Source organism: Scomber scombrus, chromosome 17, assembly GCF_963691925.1.
Source record: "Scomber scombrus chromosome 17, fScoSco1.1, whole genome shotgun sequence".
NCBI classification, from domain to species: domain Eukaryota; kingdom Metazoa; phylum Chordata; class Actinopteri; order Scombriformes; family Scombridae; genus Scomber; species Scomber scombrus.
The window spans coordinates 3040224-3055389 of record NC_084986.1 but is presented as its reverse complement, the minus strand read 5'-3'; the positions used below and the strand labels follow the sequence as shown (position 1 = coordinate 3055389).

At 41.8% G+C, this 15166-nt stretch overlaps 1 protein-coding gene across 1 annotated transcript; it reads left to right on the top strand.

Annotated features, from left to right (window-relative positions):
- Positions 1 to 13317: 13317 nt before the first annotated feature.
- On the top strand, positions 13318 to 15114 carry LOC133997303 (fatty acid-binding protein, brain). The gene is made up of 4 exons (XM_062436870.1): positions 13318 to 13390; positions 13577 to 13749; positions 14144 to 14245; positions 15064 to 15114. The coding sequence occupies exons 1-4, from the start codon at positions 13318 to 13320 to the stop codon at positions 15112 to 15114; spliced, it is 399 nt and encodes a 132-aa protein (XP_062292854.1).
- The last annotated feature ends 52 nt before the right edge of the window (positions 15115 to 15166 follow it).

Here is a 15166-nt window from a genome sequence, read left to right as displayed (position 1 = left end):
GGAAGGAAGGAAGGATGGAGGGAGGAAAGAAGGAAGGAGGGAGGGAATGAAGGAGAGGAATGAAGGAAGAAAGGAAGGAAGGAAAGAAGGAAGGAAGGAAGGAAGGAATGAAGGAAGGATTGAAGGAAGGAAGGAAGGAAGGAAGGAAGGAAGGAAAGAAGGAAGGAAGGAAGGAAGGAAGGAAGGAAGGAAGGAAGGAAGGAAGGAAGGAAGGAAGGAAGGAAGGAAGGAAGGAAGGAAAGGAGTAAGAAAGAAGGATGGAGGGAGGAAAGAAGGAAGGGAGGAAGGTAGGGGGAGGAAAGAAGGAAGGAGGGAGGGAGAAAGGAAAAGAGGAAGGGAAGGGAGGAAGGAAGAAAGGAGTCACTAACAGTCCTCCTTGTCTATCTGTGGTAGCCTATCATAACATTTTCAATATCAATGAATCTGTCATTTGTTTTTGTGTGTTATTAACCCTCCTGTTGTCCTCGAGTCAAGGAAGGAAGGAAGGAAGGAATGAAGGAGAAGGAAGGAAGGAGGAAGGAAGGAAGGAAGGAAGGAAGGAAGGAAGGACAGGAAGGAGGAAGGAAGGGAAGGAATGAACGATGAAGGAAAAAAGGAAGGAAGGAAGGGAGGGAGGAAAGGAAGGGAATGAAGGATGGAGGAAAGAAGGAAGGAAGGAAGGAGGGAGAAAGGAAAAGAGGAAGGGAGGAAGGAAAGGAGGGAGAAAGGAAGGAATGAAGGATGGAGGAAAGAAGGAAGGAGGGAGGGAGAGAGGAAAGGAAAAGAGGAAGGGAGGAAGGAAGGAAAGAAGGACAGAGAAAAAGGAAGGAAGGTAGGAAGGTAGGGGGAGGAAAGAAAGAGAGAAGGAGGGAGGAAGGAAGAAGGACAGAGAAAAAGAAGGAAGGTAGGGAAGGTAGGGGATGAAAGAAAGAGAGAAGGAGGGAGGAAGGAAAGGAAGGAAGGAGGAAAGGGAGATGGACGAAGGAAAGAAGGAAGGGAGGAAAGAGAGAGGAATGAAAGAAAGAGAGAAGGAGGGAGGAGAAAGGACAGACGGAAGGAAGGAAGGAAGGAAGGAAAGAAGGAACAATCAAAACAGACGGGGTCAATTTGACCCGTGAGGACGACAGGAAGGTTAATCTTGTTAATTAAGCTGTTTGGTTCATGAAATGTCAGAAATGAAAATGAAGCAGTTATAAAATAAAACCACTGAGCTGAAAAAGGTTAAACCACTCAGTAGAGCTGAGAGATGCTTCACTGACTCCCACACACATAATCAGTTGATCCACTGTTAAGATCAAATCATCTGTCACGACAGGCTTTAAAGGAGCAGTGTGTACAGAACAGGACTTACAGATGTATAATATAATATTCATAGTTGTGTTTTAATCAGTGAATAGTCCACCATGAAAATAAGAATCCATGTGTTTGTGTTACTTTAGAATGAGTCTTTATATCCTACAGAGGAAGCAGGTCCTCTTCCACAGATCCTACGGTGGCCCAGAGCAGACAAACCAAACACATGATCTAGAGATGGACTCTATTTGGCAGCCATCGTATGTCCTCCTACATGCTTAACCTTCCTGTCGTCCTCCCGGGTCAAATTGACCCCCGTCTGTTTTGACTGTTGCTTCTTTCCTCCCTTCCTTCCTTCCTTCCTTCCTTCCTTCCTTCCTTCCTTCCTTCCTTCCTTCCTTCCTTCCTTCCTTCCTTCCTTCCTTCCTTCCTTCCGTCTGTCCTTTCTCTTTCTTTCCTTCCTCTCTCTTTCCTGCCTTCCTTCTTTCCTTCCTCCATCCCCCTTTCTTCCTTCCTTCTGTCCTTCCTTCCTCCCCCCTCCTTCTTTCCTTCCCTCCTTCCTTTCCTTCCTTCCTCCCCCCTCCTTCTTTCCTTCCCTCCTTCCTTCCTTCCTTCCTTCTTCCTTCCTTCCTTCCTTCCTTCCTTCCTTCCTTCCTTCCTTCCTTCCTTCCTTCCTTCCTTCCTCCTTCTCTCTTTCTTTCCTCCCCCCTACCTTCCTCCCTTCCTTTTTTCCTCTGTCCTTCTTTCCTCACTTCCTCTTTTCCTTTCTCCCTCCCTCCTTCCTTCCTTCTTTCCTCCCTCCATCCTTCCTACCTTCCTTCCTTCCTTCTTTCCTCCGTCCTTCCTTTCTTCCTTTACTTCCTCCCTTCCTTCTTTCCTTCCCTCCTTCCTTCCTCCCTCCTTTCATTCCTTCTTCCTCCCTTCCTTCCTTTCTTCCTTCCTTCCTCCCTCCCTCCTTTCATTCCTTCTTCCTCCCTTCCTTCTTCCTCCTTCTTCCTTCCTCCCTTCTTCCTTCCTCCCTCCCTCCCTCCCTCCCCCTTTCTTCCTTCTTCTCTCCTTCCCTTCCTTCCTTTCTTCCTCCCTCCTTTCCTTCCTTCTTCCTCCCTCCCATCCTTCCTTCCTTGACTCGAGGACAACAGGAGGGTTAAAAGGGAGAGTGAGGGGTATTTAGTTGGTTGCAATCTGCAACTTGGACACTAGATGCCACTAAATCCTACACACTGGTCTGCTTAGCTTATACTACATTTAATTAACTTTAAGGATTTATAATAATATACAGCATATAAGTCACCCAGCCTGATGTTTAATTTCTCTCAATTTTCTTTCTTTTTATATGTTCATAATTTAAAAGTGTGTCCTTGTATTGTCCTGGAAATGACATGATATGACAATCAGCCCACCTATCTTTGGTCAAGAGGCCGATATTAAAAGCTACAACATCATAACATCTGGTATAAATACTTTTTGTCCTCACAGAATAATTTCTGAATGCTTTTCAACTCCAACTTTTGATTTAACTCCAACATCAGATCAAACGTCCCTCCTCCAAAAGGCAATGCAGCTTTATTTATACAGGGCATTTCATACACAATGGCAACATTTAACAGTAAGAATTGGAAATAAAAAACATAAAAACATGCAATTTATAAATAAAAATGAAACTCAATAATAGTGAAAACATACAATTATGTATTATTATGTAATAATAAAAAATAAAATAAAAAAGAAGTACAGAAAAATCGAAAGAGATAAAAACACAATAAACTAAAATAGAGCATTAAATATAAGGTTGTAGCATAAAATAATGATTTGCTTTAAAATCATTAAAAGGACATACTGTACAGTGCAAATGAAAGATTTAAAATGTAAAGTGCTTTAAAATATAAGAGCTCAATCATAAGCTCAGGAGAAGAGATGATGAACGCCATTCATCATCTTACAGACTTCCTACAGTAGAGTCCGGCCCACATCAGTGATGACGTGTCTGTACATTTGCATTTGCGGTTTAAATTTAAATGTGACAAGTGTGTGTGTGTGTCGTTGCAGGTGTCTCTATTTTGGAAATGTGATTAATCCTAAATCATAGCGATGTCAGCGCTCCTGTGTTTATCAGTGCGGACCCTTCAGCTCTGTTTGTTTCCTCTGTGTGGTTGTTAGGTTACGCTGCTTGACTGCACGGCTCTTCACAGGGAATGTTAAGTGATGCTCCGCAGCTCCTTACAGCATTGCTCTGTACATACTTGGCACTGAGATACAGGAGGAGCTGACATTATATGGCCTTTATGAGTCTTTTCCTTCCTTCCTTCCTTCCTTCCTTCCTTCCTTCCTTCCTTCCTTCCTTCCTTCCTTCCTTCCTTCCTTCCTTCCTTCCTTCCTTCCTTCCTTCCTTCCTCCCTTCCTTCCTCCCTCCTTTCCTTCCTTCCTTGCCCCCTCCTTTCCTTCCTTCCTTCCTTCCTTCCTTCCTTCCTCCCTTCCTTCCTCCCTCCTTTCCTTCCTTCCTTGCCCCCTCCTTTCCTTCCTTCCTTCCTTCCTTCCTTCCTTCTTCCTTCCTTCCTTCCTTCCTTCCTTCCTTCCTTCCTTCCTTCCTTCCTTCCTTCCTTCCTTCATTCCTCCCTCCTTTCCTTCCTTCTTCCTCCCCCTTTCCTTCCTTCTCCCTCCCTCTTTTCCTTACTTCCTTCCTTCCTTCCTTCCTTCCTTCCTTCCTTCCTCCCTCCTTTCATTCCTTCTTCCTCCCTCTTTTCCTTCCTTCCTTCCCCCCTCCTTTCCATCCTTCCTTCCCCCCTCCTTTCCTTCCTTCCTTCTTCCTTCCTTCCTTAATTCCTTCCTTCCTTCCTTCCTTCCTTCCTTCCTTCCTTCCTTCCTTCCTTCCTTCCTTCCTTCCTTCCTTCCTTCCTTCCTTCCTTCCTTCCTTTCTCCCTCCTTTCCTTCCTTCTTACTTGGCACTGAGATACAGGAGGAGCTGACATTATATGGCCTTTTTGAGTGGAATTAACAATGAGAAGTACATCAAAATGGGAATATAATTTGTTTTTTTCTTTTTTGAGGCAAAAAATTGAACAGAATCTGACAGAAAATGTGACACAGGGTTAAAATTCCCCCTTTCTTATTCTTAACTTAAGCTTCAAAAGAGCCACAAATGCTGCAAAGTTTTATAAGACTAAAGGAATTAATATTAAAAAAACAAGAAAAAAACAACTTGCCAAATAAATACCTGGAAAAAATGTTTCTTTGTAAAGTTTCAACAAAAACTAAACCCACTGAAAGGAAGTCTATGCAAATGTCGAGGTGTTGTTAACCCTCCTGTTGTCCTCGAGTCAAGGAAAGAAGGGAGGAAGAAGGAAGGGAGGGAGGAAGAAGGAAGGAAGGGAGGAAGAAGGAAGGAAAGGAGGGAGGAAGGGACGAAGAAGGAAGGAAAGGAGGATGGAAGGGAGAAAGAAGGAAGGAAAGGAGGGAGGAAGGTAGGAAGGGAGGGAGGAAGGAGGAAAGAAAAGGAAAGGAGGGAGGAAGGAAGGATGGAAGGGAGGACGAAAGAAGGTAAGGAAAGGAGGGAGGAGAGAAGGAAGGGAGGAAGAAGGAAGGAAGGGAGGAAGAAGGGAGGGAGGAAGAAGGAAGGATGGGAGAGAGGAAGGAAGGATGGAAGGGAGGAAGAAAGAAGGAAAGGAGGGAGGAAGAGAGGAAGAAGGAAGGAAAGGATGATGGAAGGGAGAAAGAAGGAAGGAAAGGAGGGAGGAAGGTAGGAAGGGAGGGAGGAAGGAGGAAAGAAAAGGAAAGGAGGGAGGAAGGAAGGATGGAAGGGAGGACGAAAGAAGGTAAGGAAAGGAGGGAGGAGAGAAGGAAGGGAGGAAGAAGGAAGGAAGGGAGGAAGAAGGGAGGGAGGAAGAAGGAAGGATGGGAGAGAGGAAGGAAGGATGGAAGGGAGGAAGAAAGAAGGAAAGGAGGGAGGAAGAGAGGAAGAAGGAAGGAAAGGATGATGGAAGGGAGAAAGAAGGAAGGAAAGGAGGAAGGGAGGAAGAAGGAAAGCAGGGAGGAAGGAAGGAAGGAGGGAGGAGGGAAGGAGGGAAGGAAGGAAGGACAGGAAGGAGGAAGGAAGGGAAAGAATGAATAGCTTTAAGGCACTGATGTGGTCTGTCTGTTATCCAGGAAGTCTGTAAAATAATGAATGGCTTTTTTATGGAGTGGAAGGCCGACAGGAAGTCCATTTCAGACCTAAAATAATGGACGTTTTGTTTGAATTGTTAAAAAAAGATGTACTTTTTTTCATGTGAATATTCTCCCAAGATTTAGACTTCAGGGAGGAGGGAAGTTGGATCTGATGTTGGTGTTAAATGAAAAGTTGGAGTCGCAAAGCATTCAGGAATGATTCTGTGAAGACTAAAGATATTTATACCAGAGTTTAACGATCTGCTTTATGACCAAAGATGGGAAGAGGGGTTTTTAAACGTGGAAACAGTTTGAACTAGTTTGGTTCAATACAAACTGAAACCTTCTGAACCCTCCTGTCGTCCTCCTGGGTCAAATTGACCCCGTCTCTTTTGACTGTTCCTCCTTCCTTCCTTCCTTCCTTCCTTCCTTCCTTCCTTCCTTCCTCCCTCTTTCTTTAATTTTTCCTTCGTTCTTCCCATTCTTCCCTCTTTCTTTGCTTCCTCCTCCTTCCATACTTCTTTCCTCATTTCCTTCCTTCTTTCCTCCCTTCCTCCTATCCTTCCTTCCTTCCTTCCTTCCTTCCTTCCTTCCTTCTTTCCTTCCTTCCTTCCTTCCTTCCTCATTCCTCCCTTCCTTCCTTCAATCCTTCCTTCCTCCTATCCTTCCTTCTTTCCTCACTCCTTCCTTCCTTCTTTCCTCCCTTTCTTCCTTCCTTCCTTCCTTGACCTGAGGACAACAGGAGGGTTAACTTCAACAATAACTAATAAAGTGCAACCACCTTAAAAAAAATCAGGTCAGAACTTATCTAAAGCATTTCACTACAACAGATCTCACACTCTTCATGAACAAGACATGAGATGCTTGTAGTAGGATGGAGACATTGAGTAGTGGATGTCCAAGCAGATATTTGCACCAGGGGAACGTTCTTCATATCTATCAGAGCTCCCAGTCCAAAAACCACATGCTGTATTTTTTCAATGAGATAAACACATGTAAACATATTCAGCAAAGATGGAAACAGTGGCAATTTTTTCCACAGCTAGTGCACTTGGTCGAGAGCCATCTGGGCCCTGGGAATGCACTAAACTTAAAATAAACACCTCCAGATTGTGTCTGTCTGTCATTCTGGCACACACACCAACAGTAGGGAGGGTCCACTCCCAAAACTGCTTCTGTCTCATATCGGCCTAAAAGCATTTTTGTCTTTTACATGTGTCTGTCTGACCAGCTGATTACAGGAAGTATTTTGTGCTCAAGAACCCAAAATGAATAAATCACATGAATGTTTGAAAGTTATAATGGAGTCATCTCACTAACATATGGTCTGTGTATCCATGACCTGATGTACTTTATTCCTCTGTAACTATTGGCCCCATTGTTGTCCAAAAACTATTAAAACACACCAGTGAGCCCTGAGACACACACACACACACACACACACACACACACACACACAAACACACACACACACACACACACACACACACACACACACACACACACACACACACACACACACACACAAACACACACACACACACACACACACACACACACACACACACACACACAAACACACACACACACACACACACACACACACACACACACACACACACTGTAGTTTCATTAAGATGTATCAGCAGAGGAATTATTGTGTGGTTTCTGGTTTATATTTGCTGTTGGTGTTTTATTTGATAGCAGCCTTAACCCTTACATACTGTTCATATGCTGACTCATGAATGAATGAATGAATGAATGAATGAATGAATCTTTATTGTCATTACACAAAATGCACAATGAATCTCTGTTCGACGTTTCAGTCTACATCAAACTTCTGAACAATAAATGTATTTTTCATCCATAAATTCCTCATTAGTCTGCATTTAAAACCCGTCTAAAGATCCATCTCTTCTCTTTAACCTCTTAGCTATCTTCATGATGTCATGCACACTTTGTATTAGTTTGTATTGTATTTGCTGCTTGTGTTTCTATTCTATGCTTTAAACTTCCTGTCGTCCTCCCGGGTCTGTTTTGACTGTTCCTTCTTTCCTCCCTTCCTTCCTTCCTTCCTTCCTTCTTTCCTTCCTCCCTCCCTCCTTCTCTCTTTCCTCCCTTCGTTCTTTCCTTCCTCCATCCCCCTTTCTTCCTTCCTTCTGTCCTTCTATCCTTCCTTCCCTCCTTCCGTCCTTTCCTTCCTCCCTTCCTTCTTTCCTCTCTCCCTCCTTCTCTCTTTCTTTCCTCCCCCCTACCTTCCTTCCTCTCTCTTTCCTCTCTTCCTTCTTTCCTTCCTCCATCCCCCTTTCTTCCTTCCTTCTGTCCTTCTTTCCTTCCCTCCTTCCTTCCTTTCTTCCTTCCTTTCCTTCCTCCCTTCTTTCTTTTCTCCCCTACCTTTCTCCCTTTGTTCTTTCCTCTGTCCTTCTTTCCTTCCTTCCATCCTTCTTTCCTCCCTCCCTCCTTCTCTCTTTCTTTCCTCCCCCTACCTTCCTCCCTTTGTTCTTTCCTCTCTCCTTCTTTCCTTCCTTCCTGCCTTCCTTCCTCTTTTCCTTTCTCCCTTTCTCCCTCCTTCCTTCTTTCCTTCCTCCCACCTACCTTCCTTCCTTCCTTATTTCCTCCGTCCTTCCTTCCTCCCTTCCTTCTTTCCTTTCCTCCCTTCCTTCCCTTCTTCCTTCCCTCCTTCCTCCCCCCCCCCCCCCCTTCCTTCTTCCTCCCTTCCTTCCTTCCTCGACTCGACTTGACTATTTACTTATATCCTCTTATTTATGAGTGTTTTTATTTGATGCTTCCTGTGTTTATATTGGATCATTCATGTGTTTGTTTGGTTGTAACCAACCAATCAAATAATCCCATAAATCTTTCTGCAAAAGCACTTTATTTAACATGTGTTGTTTTAAAATGTGCTCTAAATAAATAAATTGCATTGACTTAGTTTTACTCTATCATTCCTCCTGAGAAATATAAATCTGCTCTGGAATCAAACAGAGACGATCCTCCTCCTCTGTCCTTCAAACTGTGGGGAAGGGAAGCTTTGTGAGTTGTGGCAAAATGTTATAAATGAGACTCCAGAGAGACTGTGCCTGTAAAAATGTCAAAATGTCAAAAACATACCAGCAGTGCAAAGAAAGAAGTGACTTACTTCATTGATTTTGATGCAGGGTTGCACAAAATATGTAAAACAGGATCTTTCAGTGCAGCATATCACTCTTATTGGAAGAGTTGGAGGGAATATGAGTTATAGTACCAAGAAATAATGTAGGAAAAGTATGAATATATTGTATTAGTTTGTGCAAAAGTGACCATTTTTATGGACTTATTGTAAATCAATAGGATGAGTTTTATTATTAAAATATCATAATGTATCTGCAATTTGCTTTTTCTGTTGCATTCTGCTTTGAACCTTGATTTTTTATTGAAGTGGCTTCAAAGTAACATATAGACTAGTAGTAAAGCTTATAATATTTGTCACGTATCTCCAGTCGTCAATGCTGCAAAACCTCATGAGGCAAAAACCAGGATAAGCAAGACTGGTTCTAAACAGACAGAAGAACTGCGCTGGTGTTTGAGATACTGGACATCAGCCGTTATGATTACTGTGCAAAGAGAAGCTCGGCTCCTATAGAGTTACAGGATGTCAGAACTATCATCCAGCAGGTCTTTAAACATCAAAGCAAAACTAAAATCTCTGATGTGACTTTATGGAAAGAATGAAGTTAATCTACAGTATGCACTTTTACTCCATTGCTTCAGTCTGTGCACAGCTTTTAATGGGACTAATTGTTCTTTAACCCGATATTGCAAAGGACATTTTTACTGATTATAATCAATAGTATGATTAGCAAACATAGTATTATAAGGTTAAGCTGATAAACTCCATAAGTAGAGATCTACACGTTTCAATCAAGTCATCAAGAGATCTGTACGATGGTAGAGTAAGATGTTTTTGATGTTTTTTATGTTTTTGAGGGCATCAACATGTAGGTGACATAGTTTCTACCATGCAGTTATCTTTATTTACTATCATCAGTAAAGTCTGGCATCAACCATCCTCACCTCTGATATTTACATAATGAGTTGAGCCTCTAATTGGTTTCCTGTTGTGTGAGAGACTGACTTCATGAATCCTCTTTGAAGAGCTTTACTGACATCTTCTGGTCAGATTTGAGTACTACACAAACATAAACATGAACTTTACATTAACTGGATCAGCTGATGGATTTACACAATAAGAGCTTCCCAGAAGGTTGTTTCCTGACAGATTTAATAGGTACACATTTATGACCCTGGAGGAAAATAATTCATGTTTCTATAATGAATATTTCTTGATTTACTGCTGCATTTGATTTGTTTTATGATCACCAGCATGTCTACTAACTATATTGATAACTTATCAAAGGAAACTAAGAATAAAGAAGTGTTTCTAGAGAGCTACGTGTCTTCTTCTAACAATACAGCTGAAATCTCCTCGTCAATATTATCATCAGAAGATCCTCTATCAGTCCGATCAGCTATGTGAAATGTTGTGTATCTGGGTATCTTTGACCAATTTAGGTTGGATTGGATACTTTAATTTTGACCACATGTTTGACTGAAATTTGCAACATTTCTAAATCAATGAAAATGGAAAAAGGAAGTAAATCAATTATTAAAATAAAACATAAAAAATGTGACTTTTAAATGAGTCAGAGAACAGAAAACTTATAACACATTTGCATTTTGAATGAATCTGTGTTAATTTTCTGTCAAAACACCATCATGAGGACAAAATAACTTTCCAAATAAATACAGTTAATTAAAAGTTAATTGAAAAAAAAAAAGGGATAAAAGCTGATTCCCACAGCACAGCGCATCCCTCAGACTCATGGAAGGATCACTGCATCGGGTACAAGCTGCAGGGGCCCGAACAGTCGAGGGCCCTGAGGCCTTTTAATCTGTTATTACTGACTATCTGCCGACCAAATCCAATCAATTTCCCCCTTCATATTACAGTAGAGCTGCACGGCAGAGTGAGGCAGTAACCTCTTAGTAAAAAACAGTCAAATCAGAATCAATATGGCAGCAGAATATAGAGGTTATTTCTGATGGTCTAGACAGAGTCAGACCTCCTCTCTTCATGTCCAGTGTGAACTAAACACCAGAGATGAGAAGCACCGCCTCATGATCCATCAACTCTCTGATTAAAACAAATAAAAATATTTAAGAATGTGTCATATTTGCAGACTGCAGAGCATCACAGCTTCATCTTTCTTTTACTTCAAACATGCAGATAACTTGGGGCAGTGGTGGCCTAAAGGTTAGAGGAGCAGGTATGTGTTGGGAGGGCAGGACAAGTGATGAAGCTGCCCTGGCACCTCCTTCATTATCACCACTAAGGTGCCATTGAGCAAGGCCCTTAACCCTCCTGTTGTCCTCGAGGCAAGTAAGGAAGGATGGGAGGGAGGAAGAAGGAAGGAAGGGAAGGGAGGAAGGAAAGGAGGGAGGATAGAAAAGAAGGAAGGGGGGGGGGAAAGGAAGGAGGAAGTAAGGAAAGAACGGAGGGAGGAAGGAAGGAAGGGAGGAAAGGAAGAAGGAAGGAAAGGAGGGAGGTAAGGAAAGAAGGAAGGAAAGGAGAGAGGAAGGAAGGGCGGAAAGAAAAGAAGGAAGGGAGGAAGGGAGGAAGGAAGAAGGAAGGAAAGGAGGGAGGAAGGAAGGGAGGAAAGAAAAGAAGGAAGGGAGGAAGGAAGGAAGGAAGGAAGGATGGACGGACGGAGGAAAGAAGGAAGGAAGGAAGGTAGGAGGGAGGGAGGAAAGAAGGAAGGAGGGAGGGAGGAAGGAAGGAAGGAGGGAAGGAAGAGAGAATGAGGGAGGGAGGAAGGAGAGACGGAAGGAAGGGAGGAAAGAAGGAACAGTCAAAACAGACAGGATCAATTTTAACCCCACCTGCTCCAGTGGAGTTGCTCAGATCAGACTGGTTGTACTGGGCAGCTTCCAGGTGTAAATGTGATCAGCTCTCACTGATTTTCCCCCTGAATAAATAAAGGTTTAACAAAAACATTTATATCTGGTGGTGAGATGTACTACTACATCTCACCACAGTGTGGCGCCAGAGATCCTTCACAATATATATGTACCTCAGCTCTGAACCCTCCTGCTATTCCAGTAGTACTGTACGCTGCTGTATGTCTGCTTCAGTGTTTACAGCACATGGAGCTCATGTCCCATCAGTGGAAAAGCACGTTAAAAACGAGCTTTTCTGTTGCATTTATTTATCATTCTGCAGGATAAACTTCAGAAGAAACACCGTCAGTGGTCGATAAAGTCGAGTTTTTCTGCTCTTGGGTGAAAACATCTTAAATTTAAAGTACAGATGCCATAAAGAAAGAAAGGAAAGCAGCTTGGTTTGTAACTGTTTTTAAGGGAGATGAAGAAAACAATGATATTTGAGTATTTACTTTATTTATACATTTGAGTTTAATGACCATAATAAACTAAACTTAAATGTATGCATATTCAGTATAAAGGAGGTACAAAGGAAAAATGAGGAGGCGGTGATGGACAAAAGAAAAAATTTGATATTTAGTGTTATTATCCTTTGTTTAATATAAAGTATAGGTCAGATAAATGTAGTGATTACAACATTTATACCTAAGTAAAGTAGTTAATTACCTACCTACCTCTGCCAGCGCTTCCCCTTATTAAAACATGCATTTACCTTTAATTCAATATTTAGATTTAAAGCATTTGGGAAGTAAGCTGATCTCGAGCAACTCGTGTTTTAGTGTAATTTTAAGCATTGTCTAGTTTGCATTGTTACAGTATTTAATAAGTCTGTTAGAAATGATGCTGCACCTGTAGCTTTTGATCATTATACAGGTATGTGACAGATGTTTAAACACATTTTAAGTGAATTTGTACTAATATAATGTCCATGCAACACGTTATGGTTAACGCACACAGGGTCAAAGTGATATATGCCACGAGGGTTAAAGATTAAAAAAAGAGAAAAGAACACACATGAGACTTTTGTCACTCGTCTAATAGAAGTCAAACTTTGCCTCTTTAATCACTGCACTGACAAGAAAAACACAACCTTCCCTCTGCAGCAGATACGACATTAACAAACATACATTTACTTTGTGTCATAAAAAGGAGAAACCTAAACACACACACACACACACACACATATAATCTTTTTCTCACACGGACACACACAAACGTTTAAGACAGTAATTAGTGTGTGTGTTGAGCATGAAGAAATCGCAGCAGTTGGAGGGGGGTTGTTAATGCAGTTAAGGACAAAGGGCTGTCAAACAAACTGATTCTGCTTCACTAGGCCGCTCCCCCTACATGACACATTCCACACACAAGAAGGCCTGTGTCTCAACACAACGCTAACAGGAGATTATGATGAGGATATTAATTGAAACATAAATGTGGATGAGCTCCTTGACTGAGAATGTCTAACATCATCCATCATCAACTCAAGCAAATAAACCTTAAAAACTTTGCTGTTGCATTTATTTGCTTATTTCAGATTAAATTAAGGTTTTTTGTTGGCATTACTTCTCCTTACATTGGCTGAGATATGGCAAGCACCAGACTTTACCTCACCAAACCCAACTGACACCAATGAATGAGAGTAATTACATCATCAGCATACAAATGGGCTAATTTACTTCTTTTTTTTCCTTCTCTCTCTCTCTCGCTCTCTCTTTTCTAAAGGGGTCCATAAGACCGTGACCCAATTTAAACACCCAATCACAGCTCGGAGAAAATCTCCTGAGCCAATAGGGGCCGCTCGGCGACACCCACCTGCATGCATAATAATAAGAGGCCGAATAATAACACAAGGTGGGACACTTGCAAAAGCTGCAGCTTGCTCAAAGTGCTTTTGGAGATTACTTTGCCTCTCTATAAACCGTCATCATGGTCGACGCCTTCTGTGCCACTTGGAAACTGGTTGACAGTGAGAATTTCGATGATTACATGAAAGCTCTCGGTGAGTTTTACATTTTTCTGTTTGTTCTGGAACATTTTTGTCTAATTTTAATGATAAATCCTGTTTGAAAAGTTGTTGTGCATCATGTCAGACTACTAGAACTGATGAAATCCTGTTAAATTGTAGTAAAAACTGGTAAAAACTGGTCATTAACATCCATGTTTCACCCCTGTCCTTTGCTTTTAGGTGTGGGCTTTGCCACCAGGCAAGTTGGCAATGTGACCAAGCCGACGGTGATCGTCAGCCAGGAGGGCGACAAGGTGGTGATCCGCACCCAGAGCACCTTCAAAAACACAGAGATCTCCTTCAAACTGGGAGAGGAGTTCGAGGAAAACACCGCCGATGACAGGAGCTGCAAGGTAAGCAGACAGGAAACAGGACCAAAAGTTTAAAAGACTTTTAGTTATGCATAAAAAGAGGAAACCAGATCACTTTTAAGATGTTTCTGAGTAGTTAGATGCAAATCCAAGCATATTTGATGCTGAAAACACAATTAAAACCCTTATAAAAAGCATTTAAATGACATATTTACACTTATATTTCATTCTCACTGCTATTATTTCCCTATTTGTGAGTTAAAAAGGGATTTTTCTGACTACTTTTCCGATCAACGTTGAAGTTCCTGGATTCTTTTGTTTCAGTTTGTGGCTCACTGACAAGAATCTTGAGAGTTTCGGATGTTCTGCAGCATCTTTTAATGCATTAAGTTTCCGCCTCATTTGTTGAAGACATTGCGTTTTTTCTCCTTCTCAGTCCATAGTGACTCTGGATGGAGACAAGATGGTCCACGTCCAGAAGTGGGACGGCAAAGAGACCAAGTTCGTCAGAGAAATCAAGGACGGCAAGCTGGTCATGGTAAGAAACACACACTTTGCACTTGTGTCCTGTTTGATTTAGAGTCGATTTAACAAGAGATGACTGTGTAGAAACATGATTATAAAGGATATTCGGTTTGTCACAATGACGATACGGAGACTAAATGTTCATCTGAGAGGTTTTTTATCAGGAAAGTTCATCATTGGAGTCGAGCTACAGGAAATATATCGCTTTAAATCACACGATTATTAATGCTTCAGATGCTGGGAGTGCAATTTGTTGAGAATTAGCAGACATTAATACCAATTTGCAGCAGATTTGCAGTTTCGTATTACTATAGTGGCATCAGTGATCGTGTTCAAGTGTTTAAATCTTCTTTGTCATACCAGCTTCCCCACTCTGATATATCACACTCTCTCCTCTGTGTGCTTTATAATAAATAAAAAAGATAGTTTCATGATGAAGCCAGAAAAAGAAAATGTCATTTTAGTGATTTTCTTCAAGTTGTTTTTGCAGGTTTGTCAGAAAACTGTTGCAAGTAACCTTTAAGTTCAACTGTAGGAAACAAATAAGTGATAATAAAAGACTAAAAGCCATTTTTATGTCTTTTAATTTGAACTTTTCTTTTCACTTCTTCATATTTAAGTAGTTTTCTTTCAGTAAATTAAAGTAAATTACCAACCAAGCAGATGCCAAACACTTCCTCACTATCTGTGTCTGTTGCTCTACTCAACCACTTGTTAACAATAAAGGAGATTTAGTAGGTGAAATAGGAGGTTTTAGACACATTCAGTTCGTTTCCATGACAACTGAACTGTCGTCCCCCCCTCCCCCCTCCCCTCCTCCCCCCTCTGCAGAACCTGACCTTTGAAGACATCCATGCGGTGCGTACCTACGAGAAGGCATGAGCGCTCTCCACCAGCGACGCCGTCTCCAAACCCGGCCAAGAAGTGTTGATTT